The 19459-nt window shown below is 47.1% G+C and overlaps 1 protein-coding gene across 1 annotated transcript in view; it reads left to right on the top strand.

Moving 5' to 3' along the window:
• Positions 1–4311, top strand: part of LOC137437461 (uncharacterized) — a 37918-nt gene extending 33607 nt beyond the window's left edge. The window contains exons 2-3 of the mRNA XM_078766866.1: positions 421–853; positions 2217–4311. Coding sequence (XP_078622992.1) covers positions 433–853; positions 2217–3577 — 1782 coding nt within the window. The 5' untranslated portion in view covers positions 421–432 and the 3' untranslated portion in view covers positions 3578–4311. The remainder of the gene's footprint in view (positions 1–420; positions 854–2216) is intronic.
• The last annotated feature ends 15148 nt before the right edge of the window (positions 4312–19459 follow it).

The raw sequence follows: 19459 nt of genomic DNA, 5'->3' as shown, positions 1-19459 counted from the left end.
GAGCGGGAAATCACCATGACTGATTGTGTTTAATTTCATAGTTAACACATTGACGGACTCGAGTCGAACGTGAAAGAACTGGATGATTTACACGGATGATCAAGATTGAGGTAATGAGGGCTGATTATACTGAGGTAATAATTAATAAACTCGATCGATACTCTTTTCGTCTGAGGTAAATTATAGCTGATTAAGTTGATAATAATTAATAAAATGGTTCACAGCTCAGAGGTGAGTGTGGGTGTCTCTTAGGTAAACTGTTCGTGTAAATGCGGTGTTCAAGGTGGATACGTTTACCGTTATATCTAGACACGTGATCAAATTGGATGAGATAATAACTCACAAAACATTCCAAAGTGAGTAAAGACAATAACATGTATAACTTTTCTGTGATTAACATAAACATTGTATCCTTGGCAGGTCATCGGTGAAATGGAGAACTTCTTGGAGTGGCTCAAGTCCCAAGGCCTGAGAGCAGAAACAGCCCAAGCAGTGATGGATAAACTTGGAGTTGACAATGAGAAGGTTCTTCGAGCTTGCACTGAGTCGTTTCCATTACGGACCGAGCTCCTTTCTCTCTCCAAAGAGAAATTACAATTTGCGATGTATGCTGACTTCTGTACATTTATGGACTCTTTTTCGAAGACGCAACATGTCCAGATTGCAGGTTCCTCTCTTTTGGGAAGTGTTTTTGTCAACTTAGAGAATGTTATTCGGGAACTTTCCAGTTTCTGTGGAAAGATTTTCGGATCCCAAAACGTGCACCGGGCCAACGTTTCTGGTTTCTGTGGAATCGGGCTCCGTGATTCCCGCATTCTCCAATTTCAGGATGATGGATTCACACCCAAGTCTGGTACGTGACGTATTTTTTAAATTCAACGTAGAATGTCAAGATGTAACCTTTATGTTCTGTGATTTATTTTTTAGTTTTACCTCTGCCACTAAAGGTAGATGGAGGTTATGTTTTCACCCCTGTGTGTTTGTCTGTGAGCAGGATATCTCAAAACATTATGGATGCATTCTGAGGAAACTTGGTGGACAGGTCACGTGTGTGACGAGGACGTATTGCTTAGATTTTGGTGAAGATCTAGATGTGGATGATAAAATTAGTCCTTCCTCTGCATAGCAGGAGACAGGATTTTGTGTGTGTGCGTGTGTGTGTGTGTGTGTGTGTGTGTGTGTGTGTATATATATATATATATATATATATATATATATGTGTGTGTGTGCGTGTGTGTGTTGGGGGGGGGGGGGGTGTATGTGAGGATGTGTGTGTGTGTATGGGGATGTGTGTGTGTGTATGTCTGTGTGGGTGGGGGGAGGTTAGGGTGTTGTGTGTGTGTTTGTGTGTGTATGTGGGGATATGCGTGTGTGGTGGGGGTTGGGATGTGTGTGTGGGGAGGGGGGGAGGGTGGGGATGTGTGTAGGGGGGCGTGTATGTGTGTGTGCGTGTGTTTGTGTACGTAGTGGGGTTGTATCCAAGGAGGGTTCTATCAAAGCATGTCCAATGAAAGTGGGGTTGTATCAAAAGTGGGAAGGCGGAGGAAACCGGTCATCACTGTAGGGTTAGGGGAGAAATCGTGGAGGAGAAATCTCGATGTACTTAAGTAGGGGAACTGTAGCTTAAAGTTGTTTGATTGTTCACCACATGGGTGGTGGTGCTGTGCAAATTATCATTAGGGTTGAAGGCTAGTGTTCTCCAGTGTGTGATTGCCCTTTGTAGTCTTTACCTTACGTTTCTGCCATCCCTTAAAAATACAATTACCATGGCCGGCCATGAAAGCAACCTTTAAATGATAACAACCCTGCTGGCAGAAAGTCAAGCATGTTCCCAGAAACTGAGCCCACCCACAAGAGGCGGAGAAATGGGGGGGGGGGGGGGATGGAGAAAGAGCCCTCAGGTCATGCCCCGAACGACATGATTGGCTCTTGCGGTGTGAAGAAGAAAAGTGCGCGATATTTTTGAGAGATGTAGAAGACTGCTTCAATAGCACTTAATATCCGGAATTTTTCTTAAAAACAATCTTTTCCTTTAACTTTTAGCAATCTTTAAAGTTTAAACAGAAGTGCTTCCTGTTTTGCAACTGCTAAGTGGAAATGTAAAAAATTAATGCACAATCTTTTGTGTTGAGAAAATATATAATTTTCTAAAATCTGTTAAATATTTTACATTTTGATTTTGAAAAAAAAAAATACTGTGTTCTTTGTTTCTGTAGAACAAACCAGAAGTACTATGGGACAAATAAGGTCCAGTCGCAGCTTGACAGTGAGGAAGAAGCCTTTTTTGAAGAAACAATCACGAAATCAAGACTCACTTCCTATAAAATGCAAGTGCATGCCTGGGCCTCGCAACACCAAGATTAATATTAAATTAAACAAACACAAAAAGGTTGTGGAAAGGCGAATACGTTATAAGTGTAATGTGTGCAAAATGTATTTTGCTTCAACGAGTAGCATCAAAATACACATGAGGATCCACACTGGAAAATGCCCCCACAAGTGCTCTGCCTGTGATAAAGGTTTCTCTCGAAAAGGCCATTTGAAATCACATATGAGGATCCATACAGGAGAGCGACCTTACAAATGCTCGATATGTGCGAAAGGCTTCTCTCAAAAAGGCTATTTGAAATTACATATGAAGATCCATACAGGAGAGCGACCTTACAAATGCTCGATATGTGATAAAAATTTCTCTCAAAAAGGCCATTTGAAATCACATATGTGGATCCATACAGGAGGGCGACCTTACAAATGCTCAATATGTGATAAAAGTTTCTCTCATAAAAGCCATTTTAAATTACATGTGAAGATCCATACAGGAGAGCGACCTTACAAATGCTCGATATGTGATAAAGCTTCCTCTCAAAAAGGCCATTTGAAATCACATATGTGGATCCATACAGGAGAGCGACCTTACAAATGCTCGATATGTGCGAAAGGCTTCTCTCAAAAAGGCTATTTGAAATTACATATGAAGATCCATACAGGAGAGCGACCTTACAAATGCTCGATATGTGATAAAAATTTCTCTCAAAAAGGCCATTTGAAATCACATATGTGGATCCATACAGGAGGGCGACCTTACAAATGCTCGATATGTGATAAAGGTTTGTCTCAAAAAGGCCATTTGAAATTACATATGAGGATCCATACAGGAGAGCGACCGCACAAATGCTCGATATGTGATAAAGGTTTCTTCACAAAAAGCAATTTGAATAGACATATGAAGATCCATGCAGGAGAGCGACCACTCAAATGCTCGATATGTGATAAAGGTTTTTCTGGAAAAGGCGGTTTGAAATTACACATGATGATCCATACAGGAGAGCGACCCCACAAATGCTCGATATGTGATAAAGGTTTCTTGACAAAAAGCAATTTGAATAGACATATGAAGATCCATGCAGGAGAGCGACCTCACAAATGCTCGATATGTGATAAAGGTTTCTCTGGAAAAGGCGGTTTGAAATTACATATGAGTATCCATACAGGAGAGCGACCCCACAAATGCTCGTTATGTGATAAAGGCTTCTCTCACAAAGTAAATTTGAAAATGCATATGAGGATCCATACATGAGCGCTGAAATCTGAAATACCAGGATATGAAAAATGAGGTTAAGAGGATTTCGAAATTGAAGAAACCTGAAATTGTACCAATGATAGTCAGAGCAACAGGGAATCCGGATGATCAAGAAAACCCCAACTGAGCACTTAAAAAGCATTCCGGGGCATATCACAGCAAACAAACGACAGGTGGAGGCTGTCAGAGGTTCAGTGAGGATTCTAAAATGAGCCCTTGGATAAAGCTATGAGAATGAAGTTTCACAAACTGGTTCATGAATAATAATCCTTTCCCGAAAAAGGAGGTGGAGATTTTGAGTTCCGGGAGAACTGCCTCCCACCTCTTAAAACCCGCCGATTGAGATAACAACCAAGGAGAGCGTCCTTACAAATGTTCTATTTGTGACAAGGATTTTATTTCTAAACGGAGCTTGAACTTCCAACGTGCAACCCATGCTGGAGTGCTCGCATAAAAAGTGCTCTGACGGTGGGAAGAATTTTGCTGACAATGGTTTGTTAAATTTACATATCATTACCCATACTGGGTTGTACGTGCCCCCCTTGAAAGCGATCCTCAGCAGGAGGCAAGGTGTTCAGTGAACCAGGAAGGAGAAAGCATTTGAATATTTTGATTGTGACCAGTGTTTCGGAATTTTCTTTTCTATCTGATTTATTTGTTTTTCTTGTCCATTTTTGGTTATGCTCAGATTGCATCTTTTCATGTCAGTTTGAACATCAATTTTTACTCAATCTTTGCTGTCGTCTACATTTCATTGCCATGTGTGATATGGGGAGATCACCATTGTTGTAAAATTGTTTATCAGAAGAATACTCCTGCCTATGTTTTTCATGAAACTTGAATTTGTAAAGAGTTTTGGAATAAATAGAGGTCCTTGTTGTAAAATCAATCTCACAACCGCTTTCTTGATCCAGGTTTAATCTGAATCAATCTCAAACAGCATCTAAGGGAGAATACATAACGGCCATCATTCGAATGCACTAATAGGCATCACAATACATATTGTTGCGGTTTTGAGAACCCACACTTGTAAATATGACATCATTAAAGGGTTAAAGGTTGCACCCCATAGGTAGGCCACAAACAACATGTAGGTCACCATAGGACTTCAGTTATTTCATTAGTATGTGTATAGATAAGGCCATGTTTCCAATAGTTGAATCTGCGTTGTGTCAATCAAATAAGGTGTAGGCCCCCATCCATTCATTTTGCCAGCCTCCCTCTCCAAGTGACGCCATTAAGCGCGCCCTCCTGTCTGTTCCCCATGGCCCCTCCCAATTTGGTACGCTCCTTGGCCGCAGCCTTCGCTGCCCGTGAGCTCGCTCAACACCGCCATAAGCCACGAGGTAAAGCCCGAGAAAGGAGGCGGAGCACAGGAATGGAGGTGCGGCCACGTCAACCCACCATCAGGGCGGGGCTGGTAAGCGATGACCAGCCAACCAGGGCTGAGGTAAAATCGCCTGATAGGCGTGGCTTTTGGGCTGGCGGAGCAATCGCTGTATGAGTTATAAAAGTGCGAACGCAAAGCCCTTACACAGGACTTATTGGGAGAGAGCTCATTGAGAAGACTTATGAGAAAAAGTGGTATTGACAAGACTTACCGGAGGACTGCAGCGTTGGCATTGTTACAGGGCTTGAGTTACAAACCGGAGTGTTGAACCAAAGAACTTGAGGGGGCGAGCGCAGCTGAAAGGACTCGTATGAGAAACGCGCATTGTTCGCGCCTATTCTGATTACATACGCAGCCGCCGGTGTAACCGCCAGAGCCCAGCCCTACCATTCGCCCCGCGTTATAATTGTCCGCTCGCGCCAACGCCACGTGGAGCCTGCTTGCTGTTCTTCATCCATCTGCTAGGTACGAGTCGGGGACCGGACGAGGTGGACGCCATCGCCGGACCCTCAACCGACCATCTCCGTCCCCATGTGAGTGTCTGTATGTGAGACGGGCCCGTTTGTACAGGGAATAAGATAAGACTGTTTAAGGCTGCCCTGTGTGCTTCTTCTTCCTCTTCCTAACTTGTACATTTCTTTCGTTTCCTCTTCTCCTTGTACATTTGTAATAAATTGCTTTGTTCTTCCTATTTTCTTGGTTTCCTCTCCATCCGATCGCATCAGTCTTTTCTCTCATTGGGTAAGGCCGAAAAAAATATATTGCTGGTCTCTGGTCAGACCAAACTTCCAGAATTGATGCGGCGATGCGGTTTTTTTTTTTTCCTTTTTTTTTTTTTGAAAAGCATGGATTGCACATACAGAGGTGTTGTTTTTGTGTCCCCATGCCTTGCGGTCCTCCTCATCTGCCGTGGCGCCGTCCAGAGAGAAATTAAAGACAGCCAATGGGACTGGTAGGCCTTTTTGTAAATAATGAACACAAGCTTAAGTTATTTTAAAATGTATTTATTCTGAAAATCATTAAGTTCTTCAAGCATATTATAGACTGCCATTTCGTTCTCGAGATCGCCTCGCCGTTCTCTCAAACATTCCAATGCGTCGATCGCGTCAACACTGCGCATGCGCAAGTGGTCTATGAGGCGATTGCTGAAGCATTTGAATGCTGAAAAAACCGCGCATGCGCAAATGACGACACCCCTGGACCAATCTTCGTGTACGGGATGACGCTACATGTGTATCAAAGCCGCGCATGCGCAGATGGGCTGTATGGTGTTATTCAAATCGCGCATGCACAGCCACACAGCTGGTTGCCACCACATTTTTTTCAAATTTCCAGTTTCCAGCAAATTTCCAGCATTTTTCTCAACATCAATGATAAAGCATTGTTAATGGAGGGAATACCTTTAAACACAAACACAGGTGTGGTGTGTGTCATACAGAACAAGGGAAAAACCACAGGTGAAATTTACATACAGGGAATTAATTACCCTTAAACCTTACCTAATTAACATAGCCCCACCCCTCACCATGGAGACAATTATACAACCTTACGCAACATCCGGTGTAACAGATTCCCTACTTAGTTACATGGGTGTTTCTTATTTTTCTCGATAGTCGAGCACACTATCCGAAACAATCCTACCTGACCTAAGGTATTCCATTGCCTACCCACCACAAACATAACAATATTTATATCGATTTTAAAGCTATGTTTCACAAAATACATGGCAAAAACAGCACGGTGAAAGGCAAAAAGCAAAACGATATTGGCTTTGTCAAACATTAGTTAAAGAAACGGCGACTGAGAAAGTGTCATGCACACGGGGCTTTCAAGATATCCAAAATGACTTGCTCATCAAGACTCAATAACTAACACACCTGGACATAACTCGAAAGGGGACAAATTACAAAACTCTAAAGGAATAAACTTTCATTCGTAAAAGGTTTTCTGCCCCCAAAATTTATTAATTTACCAATGTTTTCAAATATGACAAATACAATACTGGCTATCGTAGAAAGAGAATAAAAATACATTTTTCATGCTGATGTGGAGTCCACAAGGAAGGGTTTACAATGCAGTTATACAGGCTGGCCGGGCTCCGAGTCGTTGGTGTGGAAGTAAGCACTGTGACCTTGCTCTGTTGGCTCACATGATGGTCACAATGCTATTCTGCTACCACTTCGGCCTGGGCCTCCAGCCGCACGCGGTATTTTTGCAGCACCATTGAATGCAGCGTCTCGGTTTCGAGAATGCTTTTGCCAGGCGGATGTGGCCATCTCCATTTCTGTGGTAACGTGCTCACAGGCCCAACCGGCCCACCATGTGTGGAACTGCTGGTGCAAGCGCCACAATACCTGTTGGTGTGACTTGAGGACAGGAACCAAGACAGTTAGTCAATAAAGTTGAACAATACACAGCTAAAAAGACAATGTGCATTCATCATATTATCTCAGCAAAACTAAAAATACATCAGAAGAATCTTCTTCTTTCGTATGCAGCACAAGGCTGCGGGGTGGCATCTTTAGCTGAGGGCAGGGCTGTGCCGCTGATGCAATGCCCTCTGCAGGTTCGGGGGCAGGAATTTGGGATTTGTTCAGGGTGCCGGCGATAGTTCGCCTACTCCTCGCGAAGGATACCGTGGGATCTTTAACGTTCACCAACTAATGCCAGTAGATGGGACGCCCATTTAACGTCCATCCAAGGGACGGCAGACACATTGATGAATCACCATGCCTGTGAAACACTGGGATGACAGTTTAATGAGGGGTAGTGGAGGACGCATGGGATGGACAAGATGGATACTGAAGGAAACTTTCAGGAAGAGCAAACTGGAAATTTGGAAGGAGGTGGGATTAGAGTTGGGGGAGGGAATGGGAGGTGAACGGGAGTAGAAAATATGGTTTTCGATATTTTTCACCAGAAGGAGGTTGTCGTTGGACAGCATGCTCCCTCTAGAAAGCTGTGGATGGGAGAGGGGGGGGGGGGGCATGAGAGTAGGGTGGTGGTGTGTAGGGTGCAGAAATTCACCAAGAGCAGCATATCATTTTTGGCCACACCCCCTGGGGCGGGGTCAAAATGTCAAATATATATAAATGCTATTACGGGCACATTTTAAAATGAAACGTCGAATTTGCAATCAACATTGGGGGACACATTAATATTTTTCTTGATCTTCTTCTTTAACAGCTACTATTATCCCACATTGTGGGGTCGGCCGGGGGAATTTTGGTCCAAATCTTCACAAACCGGCTGGCCAGGCCTGACAATCGACTAGTTAGGGCAGGAATTTGTAATTTGGCTTTGGTGCCGGCGATAGCTTGCCCACTCTGTGCGAAGGACACCATAGGATCTTTAACGTTCACCAGCGTACGCTGGCAGACGGGACTCCCAGTTTAACGTCCATCCGAGGGACGGCACACACATTGATGAATCACCCTGCCTGTGAAACACCGAACTGACAGTTTATAGCTGGGTCGGGATTCAAACCAAGGCTAGACAGCTTACTCGTGAGTGTGCCCACCTCCAGGCCTTGTGCCAGCAATTAGGGGGACACATGAAATATGTAACGATTTTTGGGATTTGATCCACGGTTCATGCCCCCAGGGGAGTGGGGAACTTAGGGTCATGGGTCAAAATGGGGGAATTTCTTTTAGCTCAAAATTTGATATTGGGTCATTCCTGATGGAACGTTGTGCCATCTTTCAACTTTCCTTGAAGTGGGGATGTGTGATGGCGTGCTATTGACTTTACTCTAGTTACCTCCACCACCGAAGGTGGACAGAGGTTATATATTCACCTCTGTTTGTCTGTTTCTTTGTGTGTACGATATCTGAAAAAGTTATGGATGGATTTGGATGAAATTCTCTCTGATTCCTTTATATCTCTTCCTGGTTACTCCCTCCTCCGGTATGATAGACCTGAGCCTCGTCCTGGTGGTGGGGTGGCTATCTTTATCAAAAACTCTCTTCCTCTCTCTCCTTGCACTGCCCTCTCTCCACCCCACCCCCAGGAGTACCTCTGGCTACGGCTTCCTCTCCGCTCCCACCTTTTGTTCATATGTGTTCTGTACCGTCCTCCAAACAGTGATGACTCCTTTACATTTTCCTGTCAGACAACATGGACATTGGACCAACTTCTATCAACTCATCCAAACTCTCTCTTCCTCATATGTGGCGACTTCAACTGTCATCATGCCAGCTGGCTGGGTGTGGGTTCATCTCTCACCAGCCATGGCACCTCAGCAAAGACTTTTGCGACTCATTGGGACTGACACAATCTGTCAATTTCCCGACCCAGATCTCAGTCAATGGAGTATCTTCTCTTCTGGACTTGGTTATGACTAACTTCCCTGCAAATGTCTGCTGCTCTTCTTCTGCTCCAATCGGTTCTTCTGATCATGTGCTTGTTAAAGTGCACATCTCTCTGGCCATTCTCAGAGAGCCTCCTCAGCGCCGACGAGTCTGGCATTTCACTCAGGCAGACTGGCACGCCAGGGCGGGCCATACTTTTTTTTTTTTGGAAATCAATCGAGAGGGGTGTTCATATTACGTATTTTGGTGTGTAGAACACAAATCTGAGGTTTTTTAAAAATTCTGATAACCCTAACCTACATCAATTTGCAGTTGATTATTATTAAATTTTTGATTATTTTGCTATTCTTCTGGAAAAAAGAGAAGTTTTTTATTTTGAAGTTCAGGCTTTTATTTTGGTAACTTCCTGTTGGGACGGCAGTTGTAGCCATCTTGTTGCTGAAAGCTCGATGTTGAGGAGGTTGGCAATCCTTATCCATCTGTCTTCTCTTCTCGTGTCTGACATCCACCCTGGTCTGATTTGTCAGTGGAGCAAAGCTAATGCTCTTTTCAAGCCTCCTGTTATCAATGAAAAGGTGACCATCATGTCCAAGCTCAAGGAGGTCTGGAATCAGGCAGTGAAGTTTTCTCTTGGGAAGGGCAAACTTGATGCCAAAGAGAGGTTCATTGTCAAGTTAGACAAGTTATTTGATATTTTGACTTGCAAGTGTCAGATTACCAGTTGTGAGGGGGGAGGCTGTGAGGGCGGTGAGGGCTGTGTGATCCAAGCCCACATTAACTGTTCCTGCAGCAGAGAGAAAATGATTCCTGTGAAAGATCTTGCCTACATTAAGGGACAGCAAGAGAAGGTTGGAAGTAAAGGACCCCACCAAATGGGGAGCCCTGATCTGCCAGAGCACAAGAGACAGGTGAGGACATTGGAAAGGCAGGAAAATAAAAAGAATGCAGAGAAAAGGAGAAGGAGCAAGGAGGAAAATGCTGCAGCAGCAGAGAAGGCAGCCAGGAAGGATGTTGAGAGATTTTTGTCAGATGGTGATGAGGATCTGGAATTGGAGAGAAGTAGTGCTGAAGATGAGTTTGTCACTGAAGTTGAGCTCTTCCCTGAAACTGACACTGAGCCTGCAGCTTCAGCAAAGGTCCAGAAAAACTATGATGAGATTCCAAACATTGCCCTTGCTAGTGTAAGGTATGGCATGGCATAGGGCTGAGGCCAACTGCAGCGATAGCAACTGCAGCTCTGATTGATGCAGGAATCATCACAGAAGACAATACAAGTAAAGTGATTGATAAGAACAAGGTCAATAGAGCACAGGAGAAGTTGATGACAGAGCTGGGGGAAGAGTTTGATGAGAAGTGCAGGGAGTAGGGGGGGATCTCCTGCATCCTCTTTGATGGGTGGATTGACCTGACCAATGTGATGATGGAAGCTGAGGGCAATGACCAATATTTTCCTGCAAAGATCAAGGAAGAACACTATAGTGTTGTTAGTGAGCCTGGTAGCTACTATCTGTGCCACTTTACCCCAGAGAAAGCAACTAAAGAGGAGTCACATGCGGAGCAGATTGCTAAGGTCCTGTTTGCCTGGCTGAAAGAGAGGGGTTTTGATAAGACCTTGTGGGCCATTGGAGGAGACTCAACAAATGTCAACACTGGTGTGAAAGCTGGAGTAATGCGGAAGCTGGAGCTGCACCTGGGGAGAAAGCTGGTCTGGTTCGTGTGCAACCTGCACACTGGTGAACTTCCCCTGCGCCATCTCATTGTTCACCTTGATGGCCCTACTCTGTCAGACAACACATTTTCCGGGCCAATAGGAAAGCTCCTTGCTTCTGCTACAGACTTGGATATCAATCCAAACTTCACCCGGATCTTTGTTGGCCCTCCACTGATGAAGCTGTCTGACAAGGCCATTGCAGATCTCTCAACTGATCAACACTATGGCTATAAAATTGTCTGTGCAATCAGGGATGGAGTGCTTCCTGCAAGGCTGGCTCTAGTGGAGATTGGACCAGTAAACCACAGCCGCTGGCTCACCACAGCGAACAGACTTCTCAGGCTCTGGGTGTCAAAGCATGGACTGACAGGAAAGAACCAGAAGAATCTGCAATTCATTGTGGAATTCATCATTGGAGTGTATTATCCATGTTGGTTCAACGTGAAAGTCAAGCACTCCTGGATCGAAGGGCCTAGGCACATCTTGTTTCAGCTGGACTGCCTCAAGTCCCAGAGGAAGGAGGTGCTGGACCTTGTGATGCCGAATGTGAGAAGATCTGCTTGGTATGCCCACAGTGAAGCCATCCTCCAAACACTGCTGTGCTCTGAGGATCAGAAGGAGAGGACTGAGGGGGTGGAGAGAATCCTGGCCATCAGGGGAGAGGGGGACCCAGACACTCAGCTGGGGGACTCCTCTGTCAGGACCAGAAAGACACCTGACATCAACTGTGATGCTTCAGCATTGGTAACTTGATCAGCTGGTCAGAAGGTGTGTCAGAGCCACCTTTCACCTGCTCCCTAAGCACCTCGGAGGTGAAGAACTTCATCAACACCCCCATGGAGGTGCTCAACTGGCCTTGCCACACACAAAGCATTGAGAGGGTTGTTAAAATGGTGACTTAGGCTTCTGCTAAGTACTTCTCACAGGAAAAGAGGGATGGAGGCATCAGGGCTCAGGAGACCAGCAGGAGGCTGATGTCCAAGAATGAGTCAAAGCAGGACTTGTGCAACCTGGTAAAGTTCAAGAAGTAAGGAGATTGATCTTTGTAATTGTAACCAGTGATATACATACAGTTCACCTGTTAATAAATATGTACATTTGATTTGGCTCTGTCAATATGAATGATTTCCCTTATATCTTTTAATATCTTATAAAGGGGTTCAAAAGGGTAAAATTGGCAATTTAGAAATACAAATTGATGTAGGTTAGAGTTATCCTATCCAAAAAATAAACTCATATTTGAATTCCCCATAAATAAACACATAATATAGACACCCCTCATGTTAGGATTTCCTTCAGATTGATTTTGGCACCTGAGTATGACCCGCCCTACGTGGCACGGTCTGCAAGCAGCCATCAATCACCTGGACTGGTCTCCCATCTCTACTGCCTCTGATATCAATTCTTCCTGGGAATTCTTCCAAAGCAAACTGCTCTCTCTCATGCACAGATTTATCCCATCTCGTCTTCAGTTGTCTTACCCTTCCTCCCGTCCATGGTACACTGAATCTTGTGGTGAGGCAGTTGCCCTGAAACAACTTGCCTTTGCCTCTTGGAAGGCAAATCCAACTGAAGGCAATGTCAGTTCCTTCCACCAAGCCCGGAACAAGTGTGTGTCTACCCTCAGGAGTGCCAGGAGGCACTATCTCTCCACACTCAAGATTGAACTCTGAAACCTGTCTCCTTCCTCCAAATCCTGGTGGTGTCTGATCAAATCCGTTTCTGGTGTTTGTTCCCCCTCCATCCCCTCCCTTACCTCAAATGACTACACAGTTGACACCGCACGTGACAAAGCCGAATGTCTCAACTCTGTGTTTGCCTCAAAATCTTGTGTCCCAAACCCATCTCTCTCTGTTCCCACCTTTCCCAGTCGAAACCAACTGCTCCTGGACTCTGTGTCTCACTGGACTCTGTTTTCCAGCGTCTCACTCTTGCTGTGACCAACAAAATTATATTTTTTTGCAACCGGATCAGCGAAGGCACTGTCTGCAGTCCGAGCAAAATGCTGCTGCACACGGGAAGAATAACACACAATGTCATCGAGATAGACATAACAAGTGTGGCTAACCAAATCTCCAAGCACCAGAGTCATCAACCGTTGGAAACTTGCTGGACCATTTACAACTCCAAAGGGAAGGACCCTGAAATGGAAGCGGCCTTGCTCACAGATGGAGGTTGTCTTCTCAACATCCTCAGGAGCAACACCCATCTACCAACAACCGCTACGTAGGTCAAGGGATGATGATACCCCTCAGCCAATGACGATACCCCTCAGCCAATGATGATACCCCTGCAGCCAATGATGATACCCCTGCAGCCAATGATGATACCCCTCAGCCAATGATGATACCCCTGCAGCCAATGATGATACCCCTCAGCCAATGATGATACCCCTGCAGCCAATGATGATACCCCTCAGCCAATGATGATACCCCTGCAGCCAATGATGATACCCCTGCAGCCAATGATGATACCCCTGCAGCCAATGATGATACCCCTGCAGCCAATGATGATACCCCTGCAGCCAATGATGATACCCCTGCAGCCAATGATGATACCCCTGCAGCCAATGATGATACCCCTCAGCCAATGATGATACCCCTCAGCCAATGATGATACCCCTGCAGCCAATGATGATACCCCTGCAGCCAATGATGATACCCCTGCAGCCAATGATGATACCCCTCAGCCAATGATGATACCCCTGCAGCCAATGATGATACCCCTGCAGCCAATGATGATACCCCTGCAGCCAATGATGATACCCCTCAGCCAATGATGATACCCCTCAGCCAATGATGATACCCCTCAGCCAATGATGATACCCCTGCAGCCAATGATGATACCCCTGCAGCCAATGATGACACCCCTCAGCCAATGATGATACCCCTGCAGCCAATGATGATACCCCTGCAGCCAATGATGATACCCCTGCAGCCAATGATGATACCCCTGCAGCCAATGATGATACCCCTGCAGCCAATGATGATACCCCTGCAGCCAATGATGATACCCCTCAGCCAATGATGATACCCCTCAGCCAATGATGATACCCCTCAGCCAATGATGATACCCCTCAGCCAATGATGATACCCCTCAGCCAATGATGATACCCCTCAGCCAATGATGATACCTCTCAGCCAATGATGATACCCCTGCAGCCAATGATGATACCCCTCAGCCAATGATGATACCCCTCAGCCAATGATGATACCCCTCAGCCAATGATGATACCCCTCAGCCAATGATGATACCCCTCAGCCAATGATGATACCCCTCAGCCAATGACGATACCCCTGCAGCCAATGATGATACCCCTGCAGCCAATGATGCTACCCCTCAGCCAATGATGATACCCCTCAGCCAATGATGATACCCCTGCAGCCAATGATGATACCCCTGCAGCCAATGATGATACCCCTGCAGCCAATGATGATACCCCTCAGCTAATGACGATACCCCTCAGCCAATGATGATACCCCTCAGCCAACGATGATACCCCTCAGCCAATGATGATACCCCTCAGCCAATGATGATACCCCTCAGCCAATGATGATACCCCTGCAGCCAATGATGATACCCCTCAGCCAATGATGATACCCCTGCAGCCAATGATGATACCCCTGCAGCCAATGATGATATCCCTCAGCCAATGATGATACCCCTCAGCCAATGATGATACCCCTCAGCCAATGATGATACCCCTCAGCCAATGATGCTACCCCTCAGCCAATGATGATACCCCTCAGCCAATGATGATACCCCTCAGCCAATGATGATACACCTCAGCCAATGATGATACCCCTGCAGCCAATGATGATACCCCTCAGCCAATGATGATACCCCTGCAGCCAATGATGATACCCCTCAGCCAATGATGATACCCCTCAGGCAATGATGATACCCCTGCAGCCAATGATGATATCCCTCAGCCAATGATGATACCCCTCAGCCAATGATGCTACCCCTCAGCCAATGATGATACCCCTCAGCCAATGATGATACCCCTCAGCCAATGATGATACCCCTCAGCCAATGATGATACCCCTGCAGCCAATGATGATACCCCTCAGCCAATGATGATACCCCTGCAGCCAATGATGATGTGCTGTACAGGTGCTGCACAGGTGTAGCAAAGTTACAATACAAGGATATGGCAGCAAAGTGCTGCACAGTTCGGCTGCACAGATGTAGCAGAGTGCAGCAGGGATGCTGCACAGATGTAGCAGAGTGCAGCATGGATGCTGCACAGATGTAGCAGAGTGCAGCAGGGATGCTGCACAGGTGTAGCAAAGTGCAGCAGGGGGTGCTGCACAGGTCGATGGTGCTGCACAGGTCGATGGTGCTGCACAGGTCGATGGTGCTGCACAGTTCCACCTCCAAAATGGTCCTGGGGTGGGGGAAGAGACAAAGCACGACCAGCAAAGCGGAAAGGGCACAAAGGTACACAAAAACACAAGGTAATGCAGCGTGAGGGGCGCGGAAGAGCGAGCAGAGCAGGCTCGTCCCTATCCGTTCGTACCCCCCATCGTTGGCTTACACTACCCTAGCCCTTCCTTGTATTTACAAATTCGTCTCTACGTCTTGTCTCCCATATCCCCCTCTAAGCCAAATTCGTCTCCCAATCTCTCCCAGGAAGGAAGGAATGGAACGACCACAATGTCTCATTACGTCATGATGGGTCTTACACTCAAACAGTTCACTTGGTCCTGGTGTGGAGCTTCGTCCTCCTTGGTGAATGGCTGTGGATGATGTGAAGGGGGTTTCTCATCCTAACTACACTAGTTACATTAACCCATTTACACTACGCGGGGTCATACCCTGCCAATCGGCCATCTTTAAACTATGTGGTTCTAAAAACCGAATTCCCATTGTCCACCCTGTGATGCCATCCGAAATTTGGGTATCACTCCCACAAATTTTCTCTCTGTGTCCTTGCACAATTTCGGGGCTGGGTCGTGTGGCTCCACTAGCAGGTCTACCTACCTGCGCACCTCCGCCACTGAAGTCACCACCTGAGCTTACCTGCTCCTGCGACTACCTAAACTGGGGAAGGCCCCTCCTGGCACTTTGCCCCCTGATGCCCACCTTGGCATTGGGCAACCCGGGTCCTTCCCTTGGATCCTCGGGCCCCACTCAACAACTCACAACTATCCTAACTGCCTCCCAGAGCCTACCTGCGGCCTCACCTGGCCGACAAACTACCAGTGGCGGAGTGCCCCAATAACCATACGCACCAATTAAGCCACACGCCCAGCCATTTCACTGACTCATGTACCCTCCAAAGCACTACTTTGCCACTACCTGCACCACAGGTGTCAATATCCATACAAATTTTGCCTACGCCCTCTACCTGACTTTACACTACCCACCCCGGGCGTCCGTGAATGGGTTCCATCTCCCCCCATTCACTCCTTCGCACCATGCATTCCACACCTTCTATTCCCACACCAAGCATTCCACACCAAATATTCTCACACCCCATTTATTTTGCACACCACTACTTTCACACACCAAATATCTGGCACACCTCTTGTGCTCATACACCTTTTTCCATTCACTTCAACACAATTCCTCAAACACACAGCATTATCTATCTAGCTGCTTTTCCCATAAAACTCGTGCTTCCCCGTCATCCCGTTAAACTAAGCACTCCCTTCGTCATTATCATCCATCTAATCTCTCTACGTCCCCACTACAGTACAAATGTCACTACTTAAATCTTTTGTCTTCTATTGTCTGCTAAATCCCTAACATTATCCTAGCCCTCCCTAGGTTAGCTTCGGTGCCCCATGGAGGTAACCATCGCTGGTCCCTCCATGTGCCTGTCACTGCCACCCCCCTAATCTCGTGCTCATGGGCCCTGGGTGTGTGAGGAATGGTCAAACTACCATTCCCCCACGTAGGGTACACTATTTTCATCAGTCAGCTATACTTGAGCCTCTCCGTGTGGATGTACATTGTCACAGCTCAGCTTCGAAAAGGCCAAGCGATCCATGCGGTTGGTTTTTCTCCTGTAGGTTGGGTCCGTCCGGCATTTTCGATCCAGGGGAGGAGGCATGGATGGGCCGAGGTGCAGGGGCCCATCTCTACGCGGGGCCTCGCGGTCCCACGCACGATGACCCAACCACCCACGGTCGGAGCACCGCACTCGCCAAGGTGCGCAGCTCCCAACTCTCCTACCTCCCCTTGAACCTTGCCGATTGTCTTTGCCGCCACGGCGCGGCACCAACCATACAGGGCAGGGTCCGGCACGAATCGTACATGTCGGTCCTTGTGACACGGCCGTGGCATCGATCCTCGCCGGTCTCTGCTGCTCACAACTCACCGAGGGCTCACGTCGGCTATCCGTCGCGCTAATCGCTACCCCGGTCGGTGTCGATGCTTGAGCCGCGTTCTCACCACACGCGACCCACTCCGCACTCGCACACCGAGGCGTCCCTGCGCCTCCCATACATTCTGTTGCACCCTCTCCATCCACACCCTCTGGTGTGCATTCTCCCTCACACTCGGTTATCACACACTCTTTTTCTACATTCTCTGGTGTGCATTCTCCCTCACACACCGTACTCGCACCTGCACACCTAGGCGCACTCACACCTTTCACAAACTCCGTTACACACTCTTCCCGCACACAGTCTGTAACACCTACGGGTGTGCACTCTCCTGGTACACACCCAATCATCGCACACTTTTTCTCCACGCACTCTTCTCGTGCACACTCTCGTTACATACTCCGTAACACCCACGGGTGTGCACTCTCCTGGTACACACCCAATCGCACACTTTTTCTCCACGCACTCTTCTTGTGCACACTCTGTAACACACTCTCCCGTTACCGCACACTCTGGCGCACACTTTTCTCTCACACCCACGCTCCGGTGCACACTTTTCTCTCACACGCGCATCAGTCGCCCTCATACCCCGCACAATGGACCTTCCACGACCGCCCGGGTTTCGTCTCTTTCCCAAGCGCGCCAAAAACACATTCGCGCCAAACACATTCACGCCATACATTATACTCACCTTGGGGACCTCCTTTTCTGTCAGCAACTGCAAACTTTCCATTTGGTTAGCAAGCCCGACATCACGATGCAAATACAAACTTTGTGCGCATCCCATTACTTTCTCCCGCGATTCATTTCCCGACTCTGCCGTCTCTTCGGCCCCAATGTTTCTTCAATTTCTATTATTTCTTTGACGACCGCTGGCGCGCATGAAATTTCTTTGTCCTCCAATTCGACGACCGTCGGCTCTTTTACACCCCGCGTCGCTATTTCTATAGCCCCCGTCAATTTAGCTGCGCTCTGCCCAAGCTCGCTCCCCACGCGCTCCTCACACCGTGTCACCTCGTCGTGTCCCAATGCGACCTCCTCGCCCAACATGCGCCCAATGTCCTTCCCCGCTTTTTTCATATCCCTCTTTGACGCCACTCTCATTTTTTCCAATTGATTATTTTGGGCCTCCATTTTGTTTTCCAACCCATTTTTCACCTCTTCCAATTCCCGGGTGGATTTGTCACCCATTTCTTTCAATTGTTTTTCCAATCGCTCACCCTGAGCCTTCATATCGTCCTTTTGGGCATTCATCGTTTCTTTCAATTCGCCCTTGTTACACCTTGCTTCGTCCCTCTGCATTTATATAGATGCTCGTAGTTGCTCCATGAGTAAGTACAGGTTCACGTCCGCTGGCAACGCGTGCTCGGCTCTCGCCGCCACGTGCGAAGTGCCGCCATTTTCTACCCCTGCTGCCGGCCCCTCATCAATTTCCTCCTCTTCTACAAACCCTTTCTGTGGGTCCTGGGTCATCAATTCTACCTCTACCTCATCTTCTACCCCCACCGGCATTCGACCGTCTTGGCTAGCCATGGTACGAATACAAAATTTTGGATTTAATTACTAAATTTTGGTCGTAATTTTGAGAATTTTGGTGTCCAAAAATTTTGTCCAGGGTTCCAAATCCCCACTCCTGACTACCAAGTGTTATGGCCAATTTGTACAATTTGGTGTCCAAAATTTTGCAGAGATTTTTTTTTTGCAAAATTTTGCATAAATTTTGCAGAGTGCAGAGAGAGGAGTGCGGTCATTAGAGTTGAGCAGTTGAGTGCAGTAGGACAGTTGAGTTCGGTGAGTTACGAGCTATTGGAGAGGCGCGTATTGATGAGAGTTACGAGATCGGAGAAAGACGCGCATGAACCCAGTATAAGCGCTCCGATTAAAGTGACGCTCGGTTGAGCTTAAGGCCGAGCCTCTATTGCATTGGGTTACGTGAGTGATAGCGTGCTGGTAACTCAACGCGTTGTGGAAAGCCGCCGAGAGATGCGTACATTCCTTCCCGCCTTCCTGCCTCATCTGCTGCCTTTTGTTCGAGAGACGCGCTGCGAGGATCCTTTCCACCACCTGCTTGCCATCTTCGCGGGACGTGCTGGGACCGTGGAGAGCACGCCGGGCCGCCGTTCCTGGACGACC

Source organism: Myxine glutinosa, chromosome 12, assembly GCF_964187855.1.
Source record: "Myxine glutinosa chromosome 12, kmMyxGlut1.1, whole genome shotgun sequence".
Taxonomy (NCBI): Eukaryota; Metazoa; Chordata; class Myxini; order Myxiniformes; family Myxinidae; genus Myxine; species Myxine glutinosa.
Note: the sequence above shows the minus strand (reverse complement) of the source record. Positions and strands in the feature narration are given on the sequence as shown.